Source organism: Neoarius graeffei, chromosome 4 (genome assembly GCF_027579695.1).
Source record: "Neoarius graeffei isolate fNeoGra1 chromosome 4, fNeoGra1.pri, whole genome shotgun sequence".
NCBI classification, from domain to species: Eukaryota; Metazoa; Chordata; class Actinopteri; order Siluriformes; family Ariidae; genus Neoarius; species Neoarius graeffei.
In genome coordinates this window covers 33906165-33919278 of record NC_083572.1, presented here as the reverse complement: position 1 = coordinate 33919278, position 13114 = coordinate 33906165, and the positions used below count along the sequence as shown (strand labels likewise).

Sequence of the window (13114 nt, the reverse complement as noted above, 5' to 3'; positions counted from 1 at the left end):
CTCCAACCCTGCCGTCCATTCACAGACTGCTGCTTGGCCACACCCCCTGCTGCCACAGCAGCATTATCTGTGAATCACATTAGTGTCAGGATTTATCTATTCTCCCTATGCTGCAATAATTCTTATTTTTGCGCTGTTTAGAATTAAGATGCAGGTCTAATACACTTCACATTGATGTAACATTCCCAAGCATTGACATGTCTTTTCACACTCCACTGTTTACTAGCAGTGGGCCTCACTTATCAAGCATGACCCCAAAGTATTTATGCATGTTTGTACAAATTTTTAAAAAATTGTATTCATGAGAATCCTGTAAATTCAGGAAAAATGTCTACATTTTGCTTTGTGTTCTTGAGTGTGTAAATTTTAAGCATATGAAGACTAACCTTGAAAATCTAAGTACAGATGTTTATGCTACGAGTTCAGATCGCGGTCTAAAAGTTCAAGTTTTGAAACCTAATTACTCCCATAAAAGGCCTAAAACATGAGCCAGTACTTTTTGCAGTGGTATAAATTGTATGTGTTCCCTTTGTTTGACGGCATTTTTGGTCTTCCCTATGGCACTAGATGACTAGTATTTTACATGTACGCAATGTGTATCACATGGAAATGTACAGTCATGGGATAAAAAGTACACCCTTCAAACTTGGTTTTATTTATCAGGGCCTAAATAACTGTAAAATCAATCTCTGGTGACAATGATTTCAATATGTAGTAGTAAAATTTATATTAACCCCCACCCACCACCACCCAAAAAAAAAAGCCCCTTATAATTCAGTAACATGTGGAAATCCCTGTAGGGACAATAACTTGAGGTTTTCTGAAATTTTGGCCCAGTCTTTACAGTATTGCTTCAGGTTACTGATATCTGAGGGCATTTGTTTATGTGCAGCTCTCTTAGTCTGTGAAGCAAATTTAGAGATTTTTCTAAATACATTATAGAAAATACAGTGGGAAGAAAAGGTGAACCCTTTGGAATTACTTGTGCTTATGGGGGAAGCCATGGCCTAATGGTTAGAGAAGCAGCATTGGGACCAAAAGGTCACTAGTTTGATTCCCTGGACCAGTGGGAATAGCTGAAGTGCCCTTGAGTAAGGTGTCTAACCCCCAACTGCTTCCCATGCTGTTCTGGGTCTGTTGTACATTGCTCTGGATAAGAATGTCTGTCTACTAAATGCCATTTAATATAATGTAGTTTATGTAAATTTCTTTCAAATATGATCTGGTCATCAGTGTAATGAACAATGAGTTTTAACTAAACATGCATTGCTTTGTTTTTGTCCATACTGAATACCTCCAGTGTCTGTTGGCAAATGTGTGAACCCCTAGGCTAATGACTAATTGGAATCAGGATTTGGCAAACCTGGAGTCCAATCAATGAAGAGTTTGGAGATGTAGGTTAGAGCTACTTTGACACTCAAATATGAGTTTGCTATTCATTAGAAGTATCTGCTGATGTGAGCCATGCCTTGCAAAAGAGAGATCTAAGAAGACCCAAGATCAAGAATTGTTGGTTTGTATTAAGCTGGAAAGGGTTACAAAGTGATCCTAAGGAGTTTAGGTCTTCATCAGTCCTGACCGATGAGACCAAGTATTGTGGCTAGTCTTTTTAGAAGTGGGTGCTGAGCCAAGATCACTCCCAAGGCTCAGTGCAGAATCCTCAATGAGGATTCCGAACTGGAAAATATCGGTTCATGAGTCTACCAAGTGCAAAATATTGAACAGGCAGAATGTCCATGCATGGCAGGACACCATGGAGACTGCTACTCTAAAATGTTGCTGTGTGCCTGAATTTTGCCAAAGAGCACCTTGATGGTCCAGAACGCTATTGGTGGAAAATATTGTGTGGACTGATGAAACGAAGGTTGAATTATTCAGGAAGGACACAGCACTACATATGGTGTAAAAGGCACATGAAAACATCCCAATGGTGAAGTACAGTGGAAGGGACATCATGATTTGGGGCTACTTTGCTGCCTCAGGGGCAGGACAGTTTGCAATCAAGGGGGTAAAAAATGACTTGAAGGGGGACATTACCCCCCCATGACTGTATACTTTTAAATATTAATTAGGAGTAAAATACTTTTAAAGCAAAATAATTAGAAATCTGATTTTTCCCAATCATTTGAATGCAGTTCTGTTTGCCCGTTCTCATGAGGGCCATCACTAATGTTGGCGTTTATCATATGAGAGTATGTTTGTTTTATTCCCAGCTGATATCAGCCTGGCAGAATGGGGGCGTAAGGCAATTGATATCGCGGAGAATGAGATGCCTGGTCTGATGAAGCTAAGAGAGACTTATGGGCCAACCCAGCCATTGAAAGGAGCTCGAATTGCTGGATGCTTGCACATGACTATCCAGACGGCTGTGCTCATTGAGACCCTCAAGGCCCTTGGAGCTGAGGTGAGGAGAGAAATTTACTTAAGATGGCTTTACATGCAGAAATCTGCAAGTTTAAATGGAGAGATGAGTCATGTGTGTGCATGCACATATGGGGTGTTTATTTTTTTAAAAAAAACTTATTAGTAATATATTTATGGGGGGGATATTCTTTATCAACAGATTGAGGTTTTGCTTGGACAAGTGTATTTTAAACAAGAGAGCAGTCACTTTTACAGCAGCTCTAAAAAGTAAACAATGCTTTACTGGGGAACAAAAGAAACTTGCAATAACCTGGCTCCCCAAGTGTGTGCCCCATTTTTTTTTTTTTTTCTTTTTTTTTTTTTAAATAGTTGGCATGTGACTACTTTTGAACATTAATTCTGAGCAATTATCATGCACCTGTAATCATCTTGTGAACCCCAAATGAAAATTGGTTGGTTGTAGAAATTTTTATTTATTTTTTTTTGACCTCTTGGTTTCATCTGACTAAAGCCATGGCCTGCAAAGAATTTACAAAGCATGTAATGGAGGCAGGGCGGCACGGTGGTGTAATGGTTAGCGCTGTCGCCTCACAGCAAGAAGGTCCGGGTTCGAGCCCCGTGGCCGGCGAGGGCCTTTCTGTGCGGAGTTTGCATGTTCTCCCCGTGTCCGCGTGGGTTTCCTCCGGGTGCTCCGGTTTCCCCCACAGTCCAAAGACATGCAGGTTAGGTTAACTGGTGACTCTAAATTGACTGTAGGTGTGAATGTGAGTGTGAATGGTTGTCTGTGTCTATGTGTCAGCCCTGTGATGACCTGGCGACTTGTCCAGGGTGTACCCCGCCTTTCGCCCGTAGTCAGCTGGGATAGGCTCCAGCTTGCCTGCGACCCTGTAGAACAGGATAAAGCGGCTACAGATAGAGATGAGATGGGTAATGGAGGCATCCATCATGGGAGGAATGCAGAATTTACAAAACCTTTTACCTTGGAACACTGTGAAGGCTGTCATCAATTAATTTAGAAAATGAGGCACCATAGTGACCTTACCAAGAACAGGATGTCCATCCAAAATTGATGAGTAAACTTATCTGGAAGGCTGCCAAGAGACCTACGGCAGCAAAAAAGGAACCGCAGGAATAGTGGTCAAGTACTAGTTACTACCTGCATGTGACAGTCTCTTGTATTCTTTACAGGTCTGGGCAGCGGGGTAGGGTGGCTCTATGAAAACCCTTTCTCATTTAAAAAATAAAATAATCAAAGCCTGCTTAGGTCATCCCAAACCATGTGGTAAAATGTTTTATGGTCTTGGAGCAAGACTATCACCCAATGTGTACCATAGCCATGGTGGTAGCAGCCTCATGCTATAGGGCTGCTTTTCTGAGGCTTGGACAGGGGCTCTACAAGGTAGACTAGTATTTGGAGCTATTTTTGATTCCCTCTGTTTTGGCACAAAACCTATGGACATCTGTTAAAGATTTCACCTTCCAGCATTCAAATAACCCAAAGCACAGATCCAAGTCAACAAAGGTAAGGCTTCAGAACATCAAGGTTTTGGAATGGCCCAGTCAGACCAAATTGAAATCCTATCAAAAACTTGGGGAATGACTTGATGCTGAACTGGATTGAGATCTGGGGAATTTGGAGGCCAAGTCAACACCTTAAGCTCTTTGTCATGTTTCTCAAACCACTTCTGAAGTGTTGGGGGTTTATCCTGCTGAAAGAGGCCACTGTTGCCATGAAGAATTGTGCTTGATCTGCAACAATGTTGAAGTAGTTGATGCATTTCAAGGTAACATTCACAGGCGTGCCAAGACCTAAAGTTTCTCTGCAGTACATTGCCCAGTGCATCACATTGCCTTTGCTGGCTTACCTTCTTCCCATTAGTGCATCCTGGTGCCATCTTGTCCTTGGGTAAATGATGCAAATGCACTCAGCCATCTAAACGATGTAAAAGAAAGTGATTCATCAGACCAAGCCACCTTCTTGCATCATTTCATGGTCCAGTCCTGATGCTCATGTGTCCAGTGTAGGCACTTTTGCTGGTGGAGAGCATAGTTAATCTGACTAGTCTGCAGCTACGTAGCCCCATACAGAGCAAGCTACAATGCACAGTTCTCCCACCTTTCTATAATGGCCAACATTACCTGCTTCAATTTGTGCTACAGTAAATGTTCTTTGTAGGGGTTGATGGATTATTGGCCTGGCCAATTATCAGATCCAATATTCAGCATTTTTATGGTTATTGAAATTGTTTTAAATCTAATTGCTGACTGTAGTGATAAATTTATGAACAGTTCTTTTTACTGAACAGTTTAGTCATTTACGCGTATGCATTTAAGCTTTAATTGGCATAATCAGGTGATCAAATGAAGTAGTTATCAGTGTATATACAACCCCGATTCCAAAAAAGTTGGGACAAAGTACAAATTGTAAATAAAAACAATGCAATAATTTACAAATCTCAAACTGCTATTGTATTCACAATAGAACATGGGCAGCATATCAAATGTTGAAAGTGAGACATTTTTGAAACTTCATGCCAAATATTGGCTCATTTGAAATTTCATGACAACACATCTCAAAGTTGGGACAGGGGCAGTAAGAGGCTGGAATAGTTAAAGGTACAAAAAAGGACCAGCTGGAGGACCAAATTGCAACTCATTAGGTCAATTGGCAATAGGTCATTAACATGACTGGGTATAAAAAGAGCATCTTGGAGTGGCAGCGGCTTTCAGAAGTAAAGATGGGAAGAGGATCACCAATCCCCCTAATTCTGCGCTGACAAATAGTGGAGCAATATCCGAAAGGAGTTTGGAAGTGTAAAATTGCAAAGAGTTTGAACATATCATCATCTACAGTGCATAATATCAAAAGATTCAGAGAATCTGGAAGAATCTCTGTGCGTAAGGGTCAAGGCTGGAAAATCATACTGGGTGACCGTGACCTTCGGGCCCTTAGACGGCACTGCATCACATACAGGCATGCTTCTGTATTGGAAATCACAAAATGGGCTCAGGAATATTTCCAGAGAACATTCTGTGAACACAATTCACCATGTCATCCACCGTTGCCAGCTAAAACTCTATAGTTCAAAGAAGAAGCCGTATCTAAACATGATCCAGAAGTGCAGACATCTTCTCTGGGCCAAGGCTCATTTAAAATGGACTATGGCAAAGTGGAAAACTGTTCTGTGGTCAGACGAATCAAAATTTGAAGTTCTTTATGGAAATCAGGGACGCCGTGTCATTCGGACTAAAGAGGAGAAGGATGACCCAAGTTATCAGCGCTCAGTTCAGAAGCCTGCATCTCTGATGGTATGGGGTTGCATTAGTGCGTGTGGCATGGGCAGCTTACACATCTGGAAAGACACCATCAATGCTGAAAGGTATATCCAGGTTCTAGAGCAACATATGCTCCCATCCAGATGACTCTCTCTCTCTCTCTCTCTCTCTCTCTCTCTCTCTCTCTCTCTCTCTCAGGGAAGACCTTGCATTTTCCAACATGACAATGCCAAACCACATACTGCATCAATTACAGCATTATGGCTGTGTAGAAGAAGGGTCCGGGTACTGAACTGGCCAGCCTGCAGTCCAGATCTTTCACCCATAGAAAACATTTGGCGCCTCATAAAACGGAAGATACGACAAAAAAGACCTAAGACAGTTGAGCAACTAAAATCCTACATTAGACAAGAATGGGTTAACATTCCTATCCCTAAACTTGAGCAACTTGTCTCCTCGGTCCCCAGATGTTTACAGACTGTTGTAAAGAGAAAAGGGGATGTCTCACAGTGGTAAACATGGCCTTGTCCCAACTTTTTTGAGATGATGTCATGAAATTTAAAATCACCTAATTTTTCTCTTTAAATGATACATTTTCTCAGTTTAAACATTTGATAGTCATCCATGTTCTATTCTGAATAAAATATGGAATTTTGAAACTTCCACATTGCATTCTGTTTTTTATTTACAATTTGTACTTTGTCCGAACTTTTTTGGAATCGGGGTTGTACTTTTGTGCTTATAATTTGTATTCCTTGGTATATACTAATGGGATGTAATGGGGATGAATGGGGATGAATTTTAGGTTGACCTTTGTACAAAGAACAGTGCTTTTTGTTTTGCTGACCATAAGCTGAGCTTGAGGGTTTTTTTTTTTTGAGACCTCTTCCTGTTTTAAGTTTCATGTCTCTTTTTCTGTTTGGAGATTTTGTTTTAACCAATTAGAGAAGAGCCAGATGACTACTTACCTAATCTCTAGAAAAATGTTTCTCAGTATGTTCTCTCTGCAGTGTATAAATGTTTTCTGTAAGTAGCTAAGGCAGTAGTTACTTTGACCTGATCGAGGTGTTACTCTATTCTGCAGACTGAATAAAGCACATGTTGCTTGAGTGTGGTGTCTCAATTTCTTATTGGTATAATTTCCACAGCACTAATTTTTAAAATGCATTACTTTTTGCTCTGTTGCAGATGCCTCTCTGTCTGTAGTCACCACTCTGGCCTCAACCAATATCCTACCAATTTTATATTAATAAAATTGTACACACAGGGCTGTCCATGATTATTGGTACCTCCTTATAAGGGTTAGGGGGAATTCACCTTTTTAAAGTAGCTTTGTCCCACACTGAAAAAATGAGGGGGAAAATCCAACCTTTAACTTTTTTCCCCTCCCTCAGAGGAAAAACAAATCCCTCAGGAAATGATTTTCAACAAAAAAAAACCCCCACTTGTGCCACTATTTGCACCCCTGGAAGTTAGTGAGCACAATGTAACAAGCATGTTTCCTATTTAAATTGCACATTTGAGTTGATTAGAATGTGTAGGAACTCTCAAGTTGAAATCCATGACTTCCTGATTAACTAGAGTACAAATGAGGTGATTGAGGTCAAATTCCTTTAGTCATCGAACAACACGGGAAAGATAAGAGAGACCAAACCAAATATGGGAGAAGTGTTGGCCTTTTTAAGTCAGGGTGTGTGTGTGTGTGTGTGGCGGGGGGGTTAAAGCTAGTCACCTGAAAATGCTAATTTCTACAAGTAGGGCAGTTATGAAAAAAGTGGACACCAACTGGAATCGTTACAAACTTGCCTGGAAGAGGACCCAAGTTTTTGACCCCATGAACAGTGAGGAGGCTGGTAAAAGAGGGGAAAAAAATCCCCAAGGACTACTGCTGATGAATTACAAGAAAAGGTAAAATCTTGGGGGTTTCCAAGATTCCAAAACCATCAGCTGCCACCTCTATGCCACCAGATTATTTGGAAAGTATGCCAGAAAGCATTTTCTTTCAGTTAACCACAGAAGTACTTGAGGTTTGCAAAACACTATCTTTAACTGGAGCTGTGTTCTGTTGTCTGATAAAACAAAACACACAAGGTGGGGTTGGTGAACAAAGAAGGATGGCTATAATGAAGTCCTGTCCCAACTGTAAAATATGTTGGGGGTTCTATGATGTTTTTCCTCGAAAGGCCCTGCAGACCTTGTTTGGGTACATGGCATCATTGACTTCATAAAATACCAGGACATTTTGGATAAAAATCTGGCTGCTTCTGCCAGGAAACTAAAACTTGGTCATCACTGGATCTTCCAGCAGGACAATGAGCTGAAGCACATGTCCAAGTCACTGCAAAAATGGTTTGCTGACCTGAACCCCATTGAAAACCTGTGGCATGAACTGAAGAGGAGCATACATAAGAGAGGACCAAGGATCTGGAGAGATTCTATAAAGAGGAATGGTCTCAGATGCCCTACTGTGTATTCTCCAAGCTTCATAAAATGTTGAAGATTTGGTGCTGTTTTACTGGGAAAGGGAGGTTGTACAAAGTATTAAATGCAGGGGTGCCAGTCATAGTGGCATGTTTTTGTTAATTTATTGAAGTTTTTTTTTTTAAAGGTTGGAGGTTTTCATTTTTTCAGTGTGAGAATATCCCCCCCCCCCAAAAAATAAAATAAAATATATATATATATATATATATATATATATATATATATATATATATATATATAATATAAAATTGTAAAAAATATGGACACAAGCACTTTATTGGGAAATACACCACTTCTGTTTTTCATATGAGCTACATCTGGGAAATGAAACCCAAAACCATGACAAATCTATCTCTCATGTATATAATACGTGTGTGACTGGACCAAATTAAAGGTTTGGCCGTGACACAAACTACTGCTTCTGGCAACAACCCAATACTGCTCATCACTGTCAGTTAATCATTTTATATATATATATATATATATATATATATATATATATATATATATATATATATATATATAGTGCATCTCAAAAAATTAGAATACTATGAATTCCTTTTTTCATAATTTAATTCAAAAAGGTAAACTTTTATATATTCTATATTCATTACATGTAAAGTGAAATATTTAAAGCCTTTTTTGTTTTAATTTTGATGATTATGGCTTATAGCTCATGAAAATCAGAAATCCAGTATCTCAAATTATTAGAATATTCCCTAAGATCAATCAAAAAAAGGATTTACAATACAGAAATGTCCAACTTCTGAAAAGTATATTCATTTATACACTTAATACTTTGGTTGGGGCTCCTTTACCATGAATTACTGTATCAATGCGGTGTGGCATGGAGGTGATCAGTCTGTGGCACTGCTGAGGTGTTATTGAAGCCCAGGTTGCTTTGATAGTGGCCTTCAGCGTATCTGTATTTTTGGGTCGGGTGTTTCTCATCTTCCTCTTGACAATACCCCATAGATTCTCTATGGGGTTCAGGTCAGGGAGGTTGGCTGGCCAATCAAGCACAGTAATAATATGGTCAGCAAACCATTTGGTAGTAGTTTTGGCACTGTGAGTAGGTGCCAAGTCCTGCTGGAAAAGGAAATCAGCATCTCCAAAAAGCTCGTCAGCAGATGGAAGCATGAGCTGCACTAAAATCTCCTGGTAGATGGCTGTGTTGACTTTGGACTTGATAAAATACAGTGGACCAACACCAGCAGATGACATGGCAGCCCAAATCATCACAGACTGTGGAAACTTCACACTGGGCTTCAAACACCTTGGATTCTGTGCCTCTCCACTCTTCCTCCAGACTCTAGAACCGTGATTACCAAATTAAATGCGAAATATACTTTCATCTGAAAAGAGGACTTTGGACCACTGAGCAACAGTCCATTTCTTTCTCTTCTTAGCCCAGATAAGACACTTCCGACATTGTCTCTGGCTCAGGAGTAGCTTGATATTAGGAATGCAAAAGTTGTATCCCCTTTCTTGAAGATGTCTGTTCGTGATGGGTCTTGATACACTGACACCAGCCTCAGTCCACTCCTTGTGAAGCTCTCCCAAGTTCTTGAATCAACTTTTCTTGACAATCCTCTCAAGACTGCGGCCATCCCTGTTGCTTGTGCACCTTTTCCAGCCACCCTTTTCAGCAATGACCTTTTGTGGCTTACCCTCCTTGTGGAGGGCATCAGTGATCATCTTCTGGACAACAGTCAAGTCACCAGTCTTCCCCATGATTGTGGTTGTGTGTACTGAACTAGACCGGGAGATGCACTGTGTTCATACTGTTTTTTACTCAAACTCGAAATTAAATATTCTAATATTTTCAGATGGGTTTTTTTATGTTTTTGTACTGTATGCCATACTGATTAAAATAGAAAAATGCTTGAAACATTTTAGTTTGTGTAATGAGTCTATAACATTTTCACTTTCTTAAATAACTGATGGAAAATATCGAACTTTTTGCATTAGTATTTTTATATATATATATATATATATATATATATATATATATATATATATATATATCATCTCATTATCTCTAGCCGCTTTATCCTTCTACAGGGTCGCAGGCAAGCTGGAGCCTATCCCAGCTGACTACGGGCGAAAGGCGGGGTACACCCTGGACAAGTCGCCAGGTCATCACAGGGCTGACACGTAGACACAGACAACCATTCACACTCACACCTACGGTCAATTTAGAGTCACCAGTTAACCTAACCTGCATGTCTTTGGACTGTGGGGGAAACCGGAGCACCCGGAGGAAACCCACGCGGACACGGGGAGAACATGCAAACTCCGCACAGAAAGGCCCTCGCCGGCCATGGGGCTCGAACCCAGGACCTTCTTGCTGTGAGGCGACAGCGCTAACCACTACACCACCGTGCCGCCCCACTGTAGGATTTTTAATGAATTAATTGGTAAATTCCTCGGCAAAATAAGTATTTGGTCCCCTACAAACAAGCAAGATTTCTGGCTCTCACAGACCTGTAACAACTTCTTTAAGAGGCTCCTCTGTCCTCTACTCGTTACCTGTATTAATGGCACCTGTTTGAACTCGTTATCAGTATAAAAGACACCTGTCCACAACCTCAAACAGTCACATTCCAAACTCCACTATGGCCAAGACCTAAGAGCTGTCAAAGGACACCAGAAACAAAATTGTAGACCTGCACCAGGCTGGGAAGACTGAATCTGCAATAGGTAAGCAGCTTGGTGTGAAGAAATCAACTGTGGGAGCAATTATTAGAAAATGGAAGACATACAAGACCACTGACGATCTCCTTCGATCTGGGGCTCCACGCAAGATCTCACCTCGTGGGGTCAAAATGATCACAAGAACGGTGAGCAAAAATCCCAGAACCACACGGGGGACCTAGTAAATGACCTGCAGAGAGCTGGGACCAAAGTAACAAAGGCTACCATCAGTAACACACTATGCCGCCAGGGACTCAAATCCTGCAGTGCTAGATGTGTCCCCCTGCTTAAGCCAGTACATGTCCAGGCCCGTCTGAAGTTTGCTAGAGAGCATTTGGATGACCCAGAAGAGGATTGGGAGAATGTCATATGGTCAGATGAAACCAAAATATAACTTTTTGGTAAAAACTCAACTTGTCGTGTTTGGAGGAGAAAGAATGCTGAGTTGCATCCAAAGAACAGCATACCTACTGTGAAGCATGGGGGTGGAAACATCATGCTTTGGGGCTGTTTTTCTGCAAAGGGACCAGGACGACTGATCCGTGTAAAGGAAAGAATGAATGGGGCCATGTATCGTGAGATTTTGAGTAAAAACCTCCTTCCATCAGCAAGGGCATTGAAGGTGAAACGTGCCTGGGTCTTTCAGCATGACAATGATCCTAAACACACCACCCGGGCAACGAAGGAGTGGCTTCGTAAGAAGCATTTCAAGGTCCTGGAGTGGCCTAGCCAGTCTCCAGATCTCAACCCCATAGAAAATCTTTGGAGGGAGTTGAAAGTCCGTGTTGCCCAGCGACAGCCCCAAAACATCACTGCTCTAGAGGAGCTCTGCATGGAGGAATGGGCCAAAATACCAGCAACAGTGTGTGAAAACCTTGTGAAGACTTGCAGAAAACGTTTGACCTCTGTCATTGCCAACAAAGGGTATATAACAAAGCATTGAGATGAACTTTTGTTATTGACCAAATACTTATTTTCCACCATAATTTGCAAATAAATTCTTTAAAAATCAGACAATGTGATTTTCTGGATTTTTTTTTTCTCATTCTGTCTCTCATAGTTGAAGTGTACCTATGATGAAAATTGTAGGCCTGGTACACCAGTACCAGTCAGCAAGAGACTTGAGACTGATGCCAGGGTCCACTTTGCAGCAAGAGAATGAGCCACGTGTGTGTGTGTGTGTGTGTATGAATAGATTCAGGTTCTTGGCTTCCAACCACTTCAGTGTGGCTTTGGCATGCTAAGGGTCATTCTCCTGTTGCAAAGTGGACCCTGACCTCAGTCTCAAGTCTCTTGCTGACTGCGGCATGTTTTCTGCTGTGTGTGTGTGTGTGTGTGTGTGTGCGCACGCGCGCATGGGGGATATAATATATATACAGTGCCTTGCAAAAGTATTTATACCCCTTGAACTTTTTCACATTTTTCCACCTTACAGCCACGAACTTAAAAGTTTTTTATTGAGCTTTTATGTGATGGACCAACACAGAGTAGCACATAATTGTGAAGTGAAATGAAAATGATAAATGGTCTTCAAAATTTTAAACAAATAAAAATCTGAAAAATGTGATGTGCATTAGTATTCAGCCCCCCTGCGTCAATACTTTGTAGAGCCACCTTTTGCTGCAATTACAGCTGCAAGTCTTTTGTGGTATGTCTCTACCAGGTTTGCACATCTAGACACTGAAATTTTTACCCATTCTTCTTTGCAAAATAGCTCAAGCTCAGCCAGATTGGATGGAGAGTGTCTGTGAACAGCAATTTTCAAGTCTTGCCACAGATGCTCAATGATATTTAGGTCTGCACTTTGACTGGGCCATTCTAACACATGAATATTCTTTGATCTAAACCATTCCATTGTAGCACTGGCTGTATGTTTAGGGTCATTGTCTGTCTTGCTGGAAGGTGAATCTCCTTCCCAGTCTCAAGTCTTTTGCAGCCTCCAACAGGTTTTCTTCCAGGATTGCCCTGTATTTAGCTCCATCCATCTTCCCATCAACTCTGACCAGCTTCCCTGTCCCTGCTGAAGAAAAGCATCCCCATAGCATGATGCTGCCACCACCATGTTTCACAGTGGGGATGGTGTGTGCAGGGTGATGAGCAATGTTAGTTTTCCGCCACAGAGAGTGCTTTGCATTTTAGGCCAAAAAGTTCAACTTTGGTCTCATCTGACCAAAGCACCTTCTTCCACATATTTGCTGTCCCCCCTCCATGGCTTCTTATGCCTGTCTTTCAACAATGGCTTTCTTCTTGCCACTCTTCCAAAAAGGCCAGATTTGTGGAGTGTACAACTTGTAGT

The 13114-nt window shown here is 41.1% G+C and overlaps 1 protein-coding gene across 1 annotated transcript in view; it reads left to right on the top strand.

Annotated features, from left to right (window-relative positions):
* The window catches only part of ahcy (adenosylhomocysteinase), a 71151-nt gene that overhangs the window by 23413 nt on the left and 34624 nt on the right, over nucleotides 1–13114 (top strand). The window contains exon 2 of the mRNA XM_060919147.1: nucleotides 2214–2404. Within this exon, the coding sequence (XP_060775130.1) occupies nucleotides 2214–2404 (191 nt within the window). The remainder of the gene's footprint in view (nucleotides 1–2213; nucleotides 2405–13114) is intronic.